We start from the raw sequence: 16679 nt of genomic DNA, 5'->3' as shown, positions 1-16679 counted from the left end.
ATGACCTCTCTACGTAGGTCCTCCAACTTCGTCACTAATGACATTATTCTCAGGACAGAGGCCTCCTGAAACGACATCTATTAGTGACTAAGAAAACATACAGAAATGTAAAGGATAGGGTCAATGTTTTTCAAACCTGGCCTTATTAAAATTTTGGTTCCCATCATTTAAAACTACTAAAACCTCCCCGAATGCTTTACTATGCTGTGCTGAAATGTAGTCCAATGGGACAAAGTTAAACTGACATTTCAAGTGGTTTATTTGTCACATACATATACATAAGTTCATACATATATGCAGTGAAATGTCTTTGCAACGCACCCAGAGATTATGCCCAATAGTTACTGAACAGAACATAATAGGCTTCTTTCGGCTCCCGTTAAGGGTCTCCACAGCGGGTCATCTGCCTCAAATACCTTCTGTTCTGCACATCTTCCTCCCTTACACCAACCTCCTGCATGTCCTCCCTCACCACATCCATAAACCTTCTCTTTGACTGTTCTCTTTTTCTCTTGCCTGGCAGCTCCATCCTCAGCATCCTTCTCCCCATGTAACTCTCATCTCACCTACACACGTGTCTAAACCATCTCAATCTCGCCTCTCTCACTTGTCCGCCAAACTGTCACCAAACCAATTACCATAATTTCCGGACTATAAGCCGCTACTTATTTCCCACGCTTTGAACCTTGCGGCTTAAACAATGGCGCGGCTAATTTATGGATTTTTCCCGCTGTCACAAGCTTCATGCCGCCAAAAAACTGAGCAAAAAACACATTATGTGACGGTGCTCAGTTTTTTGGCGGCATGAAGGTTTCATTACACCAATGAAATTGCCGAACGGGTCAAGGTGAAACAATGTAACTTTTTAGTTTACTGGTTAGATCAAATCGAGCACGCTAAAACTTCCCATCATTTACGGTAGTCATTTCGTCACCCTCATCATGGCATAGACACAAAGAAATGCATATGATGCAGCTTTCAAGTTGAAGGCGATCGATCTGGCTGTTGGAAAAGGAAATTGAGCTGCTGCACGGGAGCTTGGCCTTAATGAGTCGATGATAAGACGTTGGAAACAGCAGCGTGAGGAACTGACTCAGTGCAAAAAGACAACAAAAGCTTTCAGAGGGAAGCAGATGGCCCGAACTAGTAAATGAGCTTAAAGACTGGGTCAACACACACAGAGCAGACGACTGAGGTGTTTCAACTGTGCAGATCCGACTGAAAGCCAAAACAATCGCCACCGCAATGAAGTTTGAGGATTTTAGAGGTGGACCATCGTGGTGTCTGCCAGTGGGTCCTGACAGTGTGGAGCATTGTCAAAAAATCCACTATCATCAATGGATTTCGAAAGGCTGGACTGCTCTGTGTTGAAGAGGGCAGCATGAGCTCAGCGGGGAATTTGCCTCTGGATGAAAGTGACAAGAGCGACAATGAAAATGATCCAACATCGGATGAATCAATTCTGAGGCTATTCAACTCCGACACCGAAGGAGATGACTTCAGTGGTTTCAGTGCGCAGGAGGAGGAAGATAGTGACCAATGACTTTCTTGGTAGGCTACTGTTTACCACAATTTTTTTTATTTTTGTTACAAGCCGTGTTTCGTTAAAGCCTGTGTGAAGTTCATTTGTTTCAATGTACCGGTAGGGACCTGCGGCCTATAGACATGTGCGGCTTATTTATGTTCAAAAGAATTTTTTTTTTTTTAATTCAGTGGGTGCGGCTTATATTCAGGTGCGCTTAATAGTCCGGAAATTACGGTACTGATCCTTAATCCTGTCCATCCTTGTCACTCCCAATGAGAATCTCAACATCCTCAACTCTGCCACCTTCAGTTCAGCCACCTGCTTTTTTGTCAGTGCCACCGCCTCTAAACCGTACAACAGAGCTGGTCTCACTACCATCCTGTAGACCTTCCCCTTCACTCTTGCTGGAACCCTCCTGTCACAGATCAATCCAGACACTCTTCTCCACCCACTCCACCCTGCCTGTACTCTCTTCTTCACCTCTCTCCCGCACTCTTCGCTGCTTTGGATGGTCGACCCCAAGTACTTGAAATCCGCCTTCTCCACCTCCACTCCTTTGCATTCTCAGCTTTTCACCGCCCTCCCTTCCATTCAGGCACATGTATTCTGTCTTACTCCTGCTGACTTTCATTCCTAATCTCTCTAATGTATGCCTCCCCTTCTCCAGGCTCTCCTCAACCTGCTCCCTACTCTCACTACAGATCACAATGTCATCCGCGAACATCATAGTCCCCGGAGACTCCTGCCTGATTTCATCTGTTAACCTGTCCATCACCATTGCAATCAAAAAAGGGCTCAAAGCTGATCCTTGATGCAATACACCCTCCACTTCGAATGCCTCCGTCACACCTTCTGCACACCTTACTATTGTCTGGCTGCCCTCATACATATCCTGTACCACTCTTACGTACTTCTCTGCCACCCCCGACTTCCTCATGCAGTACCACACTTCCTCTCTCGGCACCCTATCATATGCTTTCTCTAAATCCACAAAGATTCAGTGCAACTCCCTCTGGCCTTCCCTGTACTTTTCCATCAGCATTCAAACATTGCATCTGGAATACTCTTTCCTGGCATGAAACCATACTGCTGCTCACTGATCCCCACCTCTCCTCTTAACCACTTCTTCTCCACTCCTCCGGCATCCTCTCTCTTTCCAGGATGGTGTTATCTATGTATTTATTTATTTATTTATCCCATAATAATATTACATTTTATTTCAAACAAATTTTCGCAATACAACACAAATGTTACACTTGACTACAGTAGGTTGCCAGTAGGAAGAGAGGCATCTACCTGTTTCCGCCGCATCTTCCTGTTTCCTCTTACGTTAATGTATTTTTTTTGCATAACACCTGTGACAATATTGTGAGCTTCCAGTTTTTTCAAAATTAAGCGTGTATTTTTTTCAAGGCTTAAATGTTTCCCCCAGTGGACTGAATTGAAGCACAATGAGAAGCTACGTTTCTCAATAGTGAAGGGCTCAGCGAGGTTGTGCTGTGAACAGTTTTAAATTATCGAGCTACCTAGTTTATTACACCAAAGAATGCGACACAAGAAACTCGGCCCTTTTATTGGACAGAAATCCACTCATGATTACTTTACGAAGGCACAAACTGGGACAAAATCCCCTAACCTTGGGGGCGATTATGAATTGATGATGAATTAGAATCCAAAACAATGCCTACAGAATTAAACCTCGAAAAGTGTGTGTGTGTGTGTGTGTGTGTGTGTGTGTGTGTGTGTGTGTGTGTGTGTGTGTGTGTGTGTGTGTGTGTGTGTGTGTGTGTGTGTGTGTGTGTGTGTGTGTGTGTGTGTGTGTGTGTGTGTGTGTGTCAGTCTTCCAGCGTCTCTCAGCTTGCTGCCCAATCTGAAGATGTTACTGTTGGACGGAAACCCACTGAGGGGAATTCGCAGAGACCTGCTCACGGTTGGACATGCTTAGACACCCCACTGAGTTTTTCTTCAACAAGTGTTCAAAACATGCTAGAGTGTGATTATCTTGGTAAAGCCTCCCTCAAGTTTCACTCACAAACTATTGGGTTTGAGTTAATAAATACTGGTTGTAATGCACTCCTCTTGCTCTAGCTTACAGCTGAAGTGTCTTGCTATCACTTTGATATTTTATTAAGATTGTTCTCCTCACTGTGGCTACAATATATCTTCACTAATGCCTGGAAATGACCCTATTCTCATTCTGTTTTTCTGACAGAAAGGAACCAACGAGCTGCTGAAATATTTAAGAGGGAGAATTAAAGGTATAACCCAAAGTTTCTACTGACTTCTATTGAATTACTGTGCTTCTTCCAGCCTACATATATATTTTATATAATTACTATTTCCTCCAGTTATTCCATAACCAGACTTGTCACCTTCTTCTTGATAGCTATGGAAGTGTGAATGTGATATTATAAAAACAAATTGTGATTTCCTGCTGCCCTCTATGCTAAATGTTGCTCTTTCTGTTGAAGAAATTCCAATTTCACTGTGAATTGGCTTTACAAGAGGACAGGGTTGAGACATATGATTATTTGTTTTTTGTTAATCAAATTGAACCGGCAATTATTTGAATTGTTGACTCCAATTTAAGCCTGAAACGTGCCTCCGTATCTGCCAACGTCAACATGGGCAGCAGAGGGCAGCATTGTATTCACTGAACCTGAGAATGTGCACGGAATAAAGAAGAAATAATAATATAATACAATGTTTTAAATTAGTCATCCAAATATTGGCATGAACAAATGTCAACTACTTTTTTTAAAATTTATAAACAAATAAATGTTTATAATTTAATGGTTTAGTTTTTTTTTTTTTTTTTGTTTTTTGTTTTTTTCAAAAAACTTTTGGAATTTTAAGCTGTGTTTATTATTATGATTCAGGATTCAGGTTTATTTGGTGGAAATAACAATTATATGCTACGTGTTTTGTTATAGAAGAGCCAGGGAAAGTGGAGGAGTGCACCACCTCCATGACTCTACCCAGCCAAGCCTGGGTGAACCTGCATAACGTCAAGATGCTCAAGACCCTAGAATACAGGTAGGTCCAACTAGAGTCCAATCTGTCATTCAATAACCAGCGTTTCCGTTATCTGGTAATTGCCGGTCTTTGACCGTGAAATCTGTTGAAGTCCGACAAATTTAAATCTTTCCATTCATAATGTCCTGTGAAAAGAATTCGCTCCAAGCACAATTTGAAATAGTGCTGGGTGGATAATTTCTATTGGGGGGAAAAAAAACTCAGTAGATCTGTTCATTTCCGCGCTCTGCAATTTGCAACAGGAAGCCAATCATTATGGACAATCTAAAGCTGATCTGAAAGCCTCACCTCTGACCAATCACATTTGTTGATATAGAACTAAGCCCTGCTCCCTCCCTTCTGAACAGGTTGCGCTTGTAAACACAGTAGACACACACACCGAGATGAGACAAAGCACAGCGTCCAAATGAGAAGTAGAAAGATGATGTATCGTTGACAACAGGAACACATACATCCATAGTTTGGCGTTTTTTTTGGGATATTTAAGTTCCGTCCCAAAGCAGACGGTAAATATTCATTGTGAAAAACACAAACACACCACACACTTTATTATTTATTTCAACCTCCTTGTCATATTTATTTTGTTTCTAATTTGATCAAAATTTTATTTTAGTGAAATGTTATTTTAAGCGGCTGCACTTGTTACTTATTGTTCACGAATGGAAATTATTTGATTTCAAGTAGTAATATTCGTAATATTTGTTATTTTTAAAATGGTGTTAACTGACGGGACTTATTTAATTTAGAATATTCAATCAATCTACATGCCTTGATGACGTCATTCTCAATATAGCCTGCTTATCAATTGTTTTTAAGCTCAATAAACACTAATAATATTTGACTCAAATAAGAATCTCTCCCATTTGTCCGCATGTTTAATTTGGCATGGTTTTTATGCCCGATGCCCTTCCTGACGCAACCCTCTCTATTCATCCGGGCTTGGGACCGGCACTGCTGTTACACTGGCTTGTGCAACCCCAGTGGCTGGATTAAGGTAGATGTACTATGTGTACAAGAGACCAGGTGGAAGGGGAGTAAGGCCAGGAGTATCGGAGCCGGGTACAAACTGTTCTACCCTGGAGTGGATGGCAGGAGAAATGGGGTAGGGATAGTCTTGAAGGAAGAATATGTCAAGAGTGTTTTGGAGGTGACGAGAGTCTTGGACAGAGTGATGAGCATGAAGCTGGAAATTGATGGGGTGATAATGAATGTGGTCAGTGCATATGCTTCCCAAGTTGGGTGTGAGATGGAAGAGGAATTCTTTAGTGAGTTGGATGTAGTGGTGGAGAGCGTCCCCAAGGGAGAGAGTGGTCGTTGGAGCAGATCTCAATGGGCATGTTGGCGAAGGGATCAGAGACATAGTTGATGCGAAGGTGATGGGTAGGTATGGTGTCAAGGAGAGGAATGTGGAAGGACAGATGGTGGTGAATTTTGCCAAAAGGGTGGAATTGGCTCTTGTGAATACATATTTCAAGAAGAGGGAGGAGCACAGGGTGACATTCAAGAGTGGAGGAAGGTGCACACAAGTGGACTACACCTTATGCAGGAGGTGCAATCTGAAAGAGATTAGTGGTGGTAGGGGAGTGTGTTGCGAGGCAGCATCTGATGATGGTCTGTAGGATGAGTCTGGAGGCCAAGATGAGGAAGAGAGTGAAAGAAGAGCTGAAGATAAAATGGTGGAAGTTAAAAATGGAGGAGTGTTGCATGCTATTTAGGGAGGCGTTAAGGCAGGCAGTAGGTGGGAATGAATGGTTACCAGATGACTGGGAAACAACTGCAGAAGTGGTGAGGGAGACAGCCAAGAAGGTATTCGGTGTATCATGTGGGAAGAGGAAGGGAGACAAGGACTCTTGGTGGTGGAATGAGGAAGTACAGGAGAGCATAGAGCAGAAGAGGTTGGCGAAGAAGAAATGGGATAGTCAGAGAGATGAAAAAAGTAGACAGGAGTACAAGCTGATGCGGCGCAAGGTGAAGAGAGAAGTGGTAAAGGAAAAGGCATACGACAAGTTGTATGAGAGGTTGGACAGTAAGGAAGTAGAATTGGACTTGTACCGATTGGCAAGACAAAGGGACCAAGCTGGGAAGGATGTACAGCACGTTAGGGTGATGGAGGATATTGATGGGAATGTGCTGATTAGTGAGGAGAGTGTGTTGAGAAGGTGGAAAGAATTATTTGAGGTGTTGATGAATGAATAAAATGAGAGGGAGAGAAGAGTGGATGATGTGGGGAAAGTGGATCAAGAAGTGCAGCAAATTAGCAAGGATGAGATGAGAACAGCATTAAAGAAGATGAAGAATGGAAAGGCAGTTGGCCCAGTTGACATACCAGGGGAAGCATGGTAATGTTTAGGTGAGATAGCAGTGGCATTCCTAACAAGACTGTTTAACACCATCCTGGAAAGGGAGAGGATGCCAGAGGAGTAGAGAAGAAGTGTACTGGTACCCATCTTCAAGAATAAGGGAGAAAAGGGTAGTGGAGGCTAGGTTAAGAGGAGAGGTGGGGATCAGCGAGCAGCAGTATGGTTTCATGCCAGGAAAGAGTATTACAGATGCAATGTTTGCTTTAGGAATGCTGATGGAAAAGTACAGGGCCAGAGGGAGTTGCACTGCGTCTTTGTGGATTTAGAGAAAGCATATGATAGGGTGCCGAGAGAGGTGCCGTCACATACCACACAACGCAGCGTGTGAGTATTGCCGTATTGACCATGTTTGGCTCTACATACGCATGTGAGCAGTCTCTCGCATCTGAGAAACATTAAGACCAACCTACGCTCACGTTTAACTGATGGAAGCCTCAACGCCTGCATGAAGCTTAACCTCACTACGTACAGTGTGAACCAGACTACAAGGCCATCAGCAAAACCATGCAGCACCAGAAGTCGCATTAATGGTAAAAAGTATTTCATTTATTATTGGTTAGCTACAGTATGACAACAATATAATTAAGAAGAATAAAGTGAAATTTATTATATATAGCGCTTTTTTAAGTACTCGGAAGTGTTCTGCATTAAAAAATGCTCGCATTAAGTTGCATTCAATTTAATTAAATATTATATGGCTCACAAGGAAATACATTTAGAAATATTTGGCTTTTATGGCTCTCCCAGCCAAAAAGGTTCCCGACCCCTGCATTTTTGAAAGTATGTATATGTATGTGACGAATAAACCTCTTGAATTAGAGAGAAGAGGGATGAAAGTCAGCAGAAGTAAGACAGAATACATGTGCCTGAATGGGAAGGAGGGCAGCGAAATGCTGAGAATGCAAGGAGCGGAGGTGGAGAAGGCGGATGAGTTCAAGTACTTGGGGTCGACCATCCAAAGCAGCAGAGAGTGCAGGAAAGAGGTGAAGAAGAGAGTACAGGAAGGTTGGAGTGGGTGGAGAAGAGTGTCCGGAGTGATCTGTAACAGAAGGGTTCCAGCAAGAGTGAAGGGGAAGGTCTACAGGATGGTAGTGAGACCAGCTATGTTGTATGGTTTAGAGGCGGTGGCACTTACAAAAAGGCAGGTGGCTGCACTGGAGGTGGCAGAGTTGAAGATGTTGAGATTTTCATGACGAGTGACAACGATGGACGGGATTAAGAATGAGTACATTAGAGGGACAGCTCAGGTTGGGCAGTTTGGTGGAAAATTGAGAGAGGTGAGATTGAGATGGTTTAGACACGTGTGTATGGGAGATCAGAGTTACATTGGGAGAAGGATGCTGAATATGGAGCTGCCAGGCAAGAGGAAAAGAGGAAGGCCAAAGAGAAGGTTTATGGATGTGGAGGACATGGTGTCAGGGAGGAAGATGCCCAGAACAGAAGGTATTGGAGGCAGATGATCCGCTGTGGCGACCGCTAACGGGAGCAGCCGAAGGAAAAAGGAAGAGGAATCTCTCCCAATTGTCCAGGAAATTGAAATCTTCCAGGACATGTTGACCAGCACAATTTTTTTCTAAAGGAAACTGTTAATAACATTAACGTGTGTGTGCGTGTGTGTGGAAGTGCAAAACAGGCTGAAAGTATTCCAGATGAATTGTTCAACGCTGCAGAGGGTAAAATCGTGTCCACTGTCAACTTCAGCAAGAACCAGCTGACATCCCTGCCCGTCAGGTACAATCTCACACACACCCCTGGAGGGATAACCGCTACACTATGGAACCTGACAGAGCGTTCTGCTGTCTGCTCTCTTCTCCAGGCTTGTAGCGTTCCAGTCATCAGTGACTGAGCTGAATCTGGGCTTCAACAGACTGACTTGCTGCGCGCCTGAAATTTGTGAGCTGTCACAGCTAACACACTTGGACCTCAGGTTAAAAAAGAAAAAAAAAATGCAGATTCTTATACCTTAGCCTCAAGTTCGGACCCTTTTTCACCTCAAAATTTGAATTAAGGCAGTGTTTCCCGACCTTTTTTCTGCTACGGCACATGCTACGGCAATGAACAACTTAAAATGTTATGTTGTGAAGTGCTTATTATTATTATTATTATTATTATTATTATGGCCTACTAAAAGATAGTGATGCAAGACTCGCAAACTATTCGTTCTAAGCGAACTAGGAGTCCGGAGTCACCACTCCAGAAAAAGAGTAGAAGAGTGAAAGCGAGTGAATTTTTGACTCAAACTGAAAATAATCACTCAGGACTAAATTAAAGTCCAAGGGATGAAGAAGGTCATGGCATTTGGCACAATTCATGTTGAACGTGACTGATTTACACTTTGCATTCCACCAAAATAAATAGTTGTGACAGAATTAAATTACTGTGATTAGATGATTCCATTCAAAACTCAATTCTCGGATTAAATTCAATGACTCGTTTATCATTGACCAGAAGGCCTCCATCAATCCCCGCTTTAACCTCACTGCATCAAGCGACTGAGCTATCACTACCAATAGATTAGACTTTTAGCTTGAAACTTAAGCTTGTTGTGATGAACACAGAGCTGCTATTCTGGTTGGAACTGATGAATTAGTGCAGCCTTGCAATTTTGATCTTGCAATGCAAGAGCTAGTTTCCATTATTTATTTATTTTTAAGTGGAATTTGAAAAACATTCATACTCACCTGGCCAGCTCTTACAGCACAGTAGTTAGAAAAACACTGAATTCTGGGTTTCATTCATTAACTATGCTTACTACACAGACTGTATTTAGTACCATAGTTGTATAATTACATATGTTGTATAATTACGTTTTATTAAGGTGTAAAAACACCTCAATGGAACATTTTGAGTGAGATTATACAATGAGTAATGACATTTGTGTGACCCACTCACAAAATTACGAAAGTGTTGTTTTTTTTTTGTTGTTTTTTGTTGCTTCGTATTGTCCTGTAACTCTGATTGACCGTCCCACCTCTCCGTCAGGAACAACCAGCTGAGCGACCTGCCCTGCGAATTGGGGAGCCTGAGCAAGCTGCACTCCGTCATCCTCAATTATAACAGGTGACTCGTAACGTCACAATAATGGAGTCCTCAAGCCTCCTTCCAGTGTCATACCGTAACGAAAAGCTCATAAATGTCTCTTGTGGAGACAGGTCAGAGGTCTGTTTTTTAATTAGAGTGTGGTCTGACATACTTTTGGTCGCCATCTACGTCATTGAGCTGAACCTCAGATTTCCGATAGGTGAGATTTCATGTGGGATTTTTTAAATGCATAAGATATTGTAATATACTGTATTTTGTTAGTTCCCTGTGATTATCAGGGTGAGAAACTTTTATGAATATTGAACATATTGAAAAGATCGACACAAGAAGTTCTGGGATCCCAGCCTCAGCTTGTAATAACATTGGCCTTTAGCCAAGATTATTTTGGTTCCACTTTTTGAATTTATTGGCTTTTAATTCTGTTACATTTGGATAATTCATACTCTGTATAGTTTTGTTTTTATAACCTGTTCCAGTTTCGCTTTTTAAGTCGAGGCCAAACCAGAGAGAGAACACATACATCCATAGTTTGGCGAGAGAGTCTATGGCAGTTCTGAATCCAGTGGCTCATTATATAAAAAGCACCCATCCTGCAAAGTCCACAAACCGTGAGTCAACGAGAAAACATTTGCAAAGAATGAAACAAATTTTGTTTAGAAAATGGATTTTATTATATCAATTGGCCCCTCCAATTCACACCAAGAGCGTCATGTCAGTGTCGCATCAACGCTTCAGATACGCTGCACGGAGGACACTGGAAGCGGACGGTCTCCTTGCTGCTTGGACTCAACTACATGTGCATCAAACTGACTTGTCAAGCAATAGATTTTTGAAGTAGAGAAGTCTGTCAATTTATTTCTAAGGTATTATTATGCTATTAATGTTGTATGAAATGGTCAAAAAAATCACGGTGTAATACAACATATTTTTATCTATTAATTGTCAGTTTGTGGAAAGACAAAAAAACCGGACGGTATAAAAACATTAAGAAGCATTTGTTTTGTCCTAGCCCATTAACCACCGCAATTTTATAAAACGAAATTAAAAAAAAGTGTGTGTGTGTGTGTGTGTGTGTGTGTGTGTGTGTGTGTGTGTGTGTGTGTGTGTGTGTGTGTGTGCGTGTGCGTGCATACACACACACACACACACCACAAAAAGTTAGGGATATTTGGCTTTCGGGGGAAATTTATGGAAAATGTAAAAAGTTCACACTACAGTGATATTATATCATGAAAGTAGGGCATGTAAGTAGAAGCATGCAATGGTGATTTCCTTATCTCAAACAATTTATTGAAACAAAAGCCAACAACAGCGGTGGGTATACCACAACAAAAAATGTCAATGTCTCAATAACTTGTCATGTGCCCTTGAGCATCAGCTACAGCTTGACAATGACATCTCATGCTGTTCACAAGTCGACTTATTGTCTGCTGAGGCATGGCACCCCACCCCACTCTTGAAGAGCGGCCCTCAGGTAATTGAGGTTCTGGGGCACAGAGTTACGAGCCTCTACACGGCGACTCAGCTGATCCCATAGGTTTTCTATGGGATTCAGGTCTGGAGAAAGTGCAGGCCCCTCCATTTGAGGTACCCCAGTCTCCAGCAGCCGTTCCCTAATGATGCGACCTCGATGAGCTGGAGCATTGTCGTCCATGAAGGTGGACTAAGGCCTGTGTTGTTCAGGCAGGGGCACAATGGCTGGATGAATGAAGTTATTCAGGTAGTATGGGCTTGTCACTGTACTATTCAAAAAGTGTAGGGCAGTTCTGTATTGACAAGACACACCTGCCCACACTGTAACACCACCACCACCAAAGGCTCGTCTGGGGACAACAGTGGCTGATGCATTGCGCTCTCCTTGACGTCTCCAACATTGTTGGCGGCCATCATTTCTGCTCAACGTGAATCGACTTTCATCAGAGAACAGCACTGAGGCCCACTGGTCCCTCGTTCAGCGTAAATGCTCCCTGGCCCGTGCAAGACAATGATGCCTGTGCCTGGTGGTGTGGTCAGGTACCCTTGCAGGTCATCTAGTACGCAGACCACGCCAATGGTTTCAAATGGTCTGACATGACACTTGGTTGCCTCTCACCTCCCTTAAATGTGCCTGGAGTTGAGGGGCATTCACCATGCGGTTCCGCAGGGCACTGCTCACAATGAAGCGGTCATCAGTGTGGGATGGGGCCAAAGGACGTCCACTTCTATGCCTTTCTGTGACTCTTCCAGTCTCTCTGTTGCAACCTGCTGATGACACTCTGTGACACTCGAAGCTCAGTGGCCACTTCCCTCTGAGAACATCCTTTTTGAAGCCTCGCAATGGCGAGGTACTGTTGATCAATTGTTAGGTGTCGTCTTGGTCTCACAATGTCAAAATGCGAACTGCATGATGAAGAGGACTGTTTAAATACCAATTCTAATTGAACCAGGAAATGTATTGTATCCATGATTCATGGATCAAACACCTGCTGTGAATTTTGCCGTTCAGCTCCTTGTTAGAGAACAGCAAGTTGTGCAGAAAGTTCTGAAACATTGAACAGTTGGACATGTGCATTCAAAAGTTTGGAGAAGGTCAAATTAAGTTCACCTGTAAAGGTTATAGTGCATTTTAGGTTCATCCTGAAATTTCACCCGAAAGCCGAATATCCCTAACTTTTTGTGAGTAGTGTATATAAAATGTCATTTTTAAATGTTATTTTTTTAATGTGTATTTTGAAAAGTAAAATGATAATATATATATATAAACTTGAATATTTTGGCTTGATGAGATTACAAAGCGGTCTATATCATTTTTTATTTTTTTTATTTATCTCATTATAACTTGGATATTTTTCCTATTTCGCTCACCCTACTGAGTTTTCCCCAATATCCCAATATTTTCATATCATTTGTGGTACATACATGTCCATAACAGGTCTTACATTAAATTCAGTCTGTAGCTGTCAGTTAGTCTTGAGCTTCATCAATTAACCAATAAATCAATACATCAGTCAGTCAATCAGCATCACTTCAGTGGCTTAGTTGAGGTGTTAGAACCACAATTGGAGCTTTGTGTGGCAGCGCTTAATTCAATTTCCACACAAGTTATGGTAGATTGACACAGATTGATGATAATATTTCGACTGGTTTGATCGAAAGAAAATAGTGGATTGTAACAAGACAATGAATTTGAAATGAGAATAAAATGATTTTAAACACTAAATAAAGGGTTGAATGAGGAAGATAAGATATTATTAGGTAATTACTGTTGGTTTAAGGGAAGTACTATTTAAATTACTTTTTTTGGTTGCTTTTTTAACTTTGTAAAAAATATATATATATATATATATATATATATATATATATATATATATATATATATATGGATATACGGATATACGGATGTGTGTGTGTGTGTGTGTGTGTAAGACTAAAACATTAGTGACTCTCTCCATTCACAGGTTCAAGTGCTTCCCCGACGTCCTGTATCAGATAGTTTCCCTGGAGGTGGTGCTGCTCGGCAACAACCAGGTGGGCGGGGTCGACCCCGGCCGCCTGATCCGATTGGTCAACCTGTCAACTCTGGACCTGTCCAACAACGACCTGCTGAACGTTCCACCTGAGCTGGGACTCTGCACCACCCTCAGGTAGGTATCCAAACCTCTGTATTGCGTCATGTAGTAGAATCTTTTATCCCAAAGATACTTTAACAACATCGTAACACCCGACGCCGTAAAGGCAGCCATTTTGAAATCCTGAAGTAGTTTGTCACTAACATTGTTACTGATTGCGCCTTCAAACAATGGGTCAAAGTGGCTGGCCGACTAATGTTTGGAACCAGATCTTTATTAGAATGTCTGAGACTGTTGATCTCTCTCTCTCTCTCTCTCTCTCTCTCTCTAGATGTCTGACTTTAGAAGGCAACCCCTTCCGGGTCCCCAGAGCTGCCATCATGGCCAAGGGTACTGATGCTGTGATGGAGTACCTCCGTGGTCGCATCCCATCTTAAATCCTCCTCTAACCAAGCGCGCTAAACCTCAGCCATCTTTACGATGCCATCCTCCATGAGGGGACGTTGATCATTCCCAGAAACGTTCCCGTCTTTTATCATAACTCTTTTTCAACACTTAGGAAAGTATACGGATCCAGGTAAGAATCTGATTGGTCCTTCCGGTTCCGGGAGTAGTGAATCAGGCATTCTAATCTACACTGTGTCCTTAATCCTATTTCTTTTTTTTCTTTTTTTTTTTCTTTTTTTTGCCATGATTGGATCGCCGCAGGGAAAACTGTGCCAATTACATTATTCCAATCATAATTACTACTGAGTTATGCCAGTCAGCACCTATTTCCATTGTGGCCATTGACAGAATTTACACTTAACACCTAAACCAAAAAGAATGTGTCTTTGATGCCCAGGAAGTGATGTTTAGTTGACTTCATTCAAATTTTATTTAGGCTTATTGTTGTCCTGTGCATGCAGTTTCTCAACTACTTGTTGCCAGGTACTGGATATAAACTGCAATGATTTGAATGTGGCTTATATAGAGCCAGAACACTTATTCACCAAATAAAAACTGACTTTGAGTCTGCATTCGTCTTTGTGGATTTTTTTCAACAAATAACAAAAAAAACATTTACTACTTCCAATTACACTATTTGTGCAAATACTGAAACAAGCCAAGAAACTGGGGGTTGCATCATCAACTCATACTATATTTTGAAATTTAGCTTTTTTTTTTTAATAGACCTCAGTCACATACAATCAACATTGTGTAAAATCTGCAATTTTGTTCAGTTCTACACATATAGTAAAGGATAAATAACAGAAATGGAGCCATGAGAAAAAGGAGTTGAACTTTGAAGTAACTACATGACAATTACAAATGCAACTCTGAGTCTTACTGGGTCCATTGCCAGTTAGCAATATGTGTAAAAGAGCTCTTAAAGCAACATTAGCCAGGTAACAGAATTCCAAAGGGGCCAAATAGATTGCTTCTGAATTGCAGGTGCATCGGTCACAGAGACTACAGAATTATTTAACGTGTCAAGGGAAACAGTCTCAAATCTTGACAGCACATACCAAACATTGGACGCAGAGGACAAGGGATGACAGGGATGGACAGAGACTCAAATGCCATAAAAGCACAGCCAATAAAAAAAATGGCCACAAAATTGAATCGGAACCTCAGTGGAGCTTATGTCAGAGCTGCCTTTCACAAAATGCTTATACAATACAGAGACAAGGGTGTGAGGAGCACAAGACCTGGACCCCTGAGCAATGGAAACAAGTAATATGGTCTGATGAGTCTCCTGTCACCATGTTTCCTACATTCAGACAGACAGGTTTTCATTTGCCAAAGGATTACATTACATTTACATTTAGTCATTTAGCAGACACTTTTATCCAAAGCGACTTACAATTGTTCAAACACCGACGGACGCAGCCATCAGGAGCAATTAGGGGTTAAGTGTCTTGCTCAAGGACACTACAGCATGCTAGCAGAAGGAGCCTAGGATCGAACCGGCAACCTTTGGATCACTAGACCACCAGCTCTACCGCCTGAGCTACCATCCCCACAACGGATGCCTTCAACGCCTTCATGGGGTCCAATAATTGCTCTGGATGGTCGTGTAATCGCCATGGACTGTTTGACAAGGCAAAGTGCAGCCATGATGCAAATGTAGTTTACTCATGATTTTCCCATATTCCAGTATGATGATGCCCCCACTAAACTATTTCACCAGTAGCTTCACGAACATCAGGAAACCATGACCTCCCCCACCACCTCCATTGAACCTCAGTGGAATACGTTCAACCTTTGTTAGGGATTCTATAATGAAGAGTGCATAGAAGATCTCCACCTCCTTTGTCACCCAAATGGATGGAAGCATGTCTTGAATTATGCATTATCCCACTAGATATAGTTCGAAACTTTACTGTATGACAGCGTTGCAAGAAGGATCATTCCGAAAGTGAAGGGTGTCCTTACTCCTTATTAGGTCCTCGATATTTATTTATTGCTAGGTGTTTGCATCTTTTGTACAGTGTTAAACATTTATGTTGCTAGATTACCCCTAAAGTGCTTTGAAATGTGGTTCCCATTGAGAAAGCCTTTCATTTTGGCCGAAACTGGGGCCTCTTGAGTCTTGACAAACTCGGAACATCATCATCATCAGGTCTCTTGCTCGGCGACGGGGGCCGCACCATGCGTAGAGCCAATCAGTTTCACCAATCTTCTCCATTTGGGTCGTTCCAGTGCTAGCGACTCGGCTTCAACAAGCGACAGGTCCATTTGGTGTAGGTCCCTAGTAACGGCATCAATCCATCGGGTGCGGGGGGCACTGCGGGAGCGTTTGCAGCCTGCAGCTTTAGGTTGGAAGTGGAGGATAGCGTGAGTAGGGTGATCCGAGGGGAGCCTTTTGACAAGGGCATACCAGCTCATCCGACGTTGTGCTGCCAGGTGGGACACAGGGGGCTGTTGGGTGCGTTCCCACAGCATGATGATGGAAACCCTATCTTGCCATTTTATCCCCTCTATTGAGCGCAGTGCTCTGGTGTCAAAGCCATCGATTCTGGCAGCCAGGGTCTTGTTGAGAGGCCAGGTTTCTGCTCCGTAGAGGAGGATGGAGAGGACTGAGGTGTTGTAAATCCTTAGTTTGGTCGCTCTTGATATGGAGTGGTGTCTCCACAGCGGCTTCCAAAGTGTTTTCATGGCACTGGCTGCCAGGGCACGTCTCCG

The 16679-nt window shown here is 42.5% G+C and overlaps 1 protein-coding gene across 1 annotated transcript in view; it reads left to right on the top strand.

The window, feature by feature from the left end:
- lrrc40 (leucine rich repeat containing 40) overlaps positions 1-14530 on the top strand; it is an 18112-nt gene extending 3582 nt beyond the window's left edge. The window contains exons 7-15 of the mRNA XM_080002123.1: positions 1-13; positions 3365-3455; positions 3738-3783; positions 4459-4561; positions 8545-8652; positions 8738-8848; positions 9904-9981; positions 13401-13586; positions 13843-14530. The exon at positions 1-13 is cut by the window's left edge and continues 160 nt beyond it. Of these exons, the coding sequence (XP_079858249.1) occupies positions 1-13; positions 3365-3455; positions 3738-3783; positions 4459-4561; positions 8545-8652; positions 8738-8848; positions 9904-9981; positions 13401-13586; positions 13843-13948 (842 nt within the window). The 3' untranslated portion in view covers positions 13949-14530. The remainder of the gene's footprint in view (positions 14-3364; positions 3456-3737; positions 3784-4458; positions 4562-8544; positions 8653-8737; positions 8849-9903; positions 9982-13400; positions 13587-13842) is intronic.
- Positions 14531-16679: the final 2149 nt, after the last annotated feature.

The sequence above is a fragment of the Zeus faber genome (assembly GCF_960531495.2).
Source record: "Zeus faber genome assembly, chromosome: 1".
NCBI classification, from domain to species: domain Eukaryota; kingdom Metazoa; phylum Chordata; class Actinopteri; order Zeiformes; family Zeidae; genus Zeus; species Zeus faber.
Note: the sequence above shows the minus strand (reverse complement) of the source record. Positions and strands in the feature narration are given on the sequence as shown.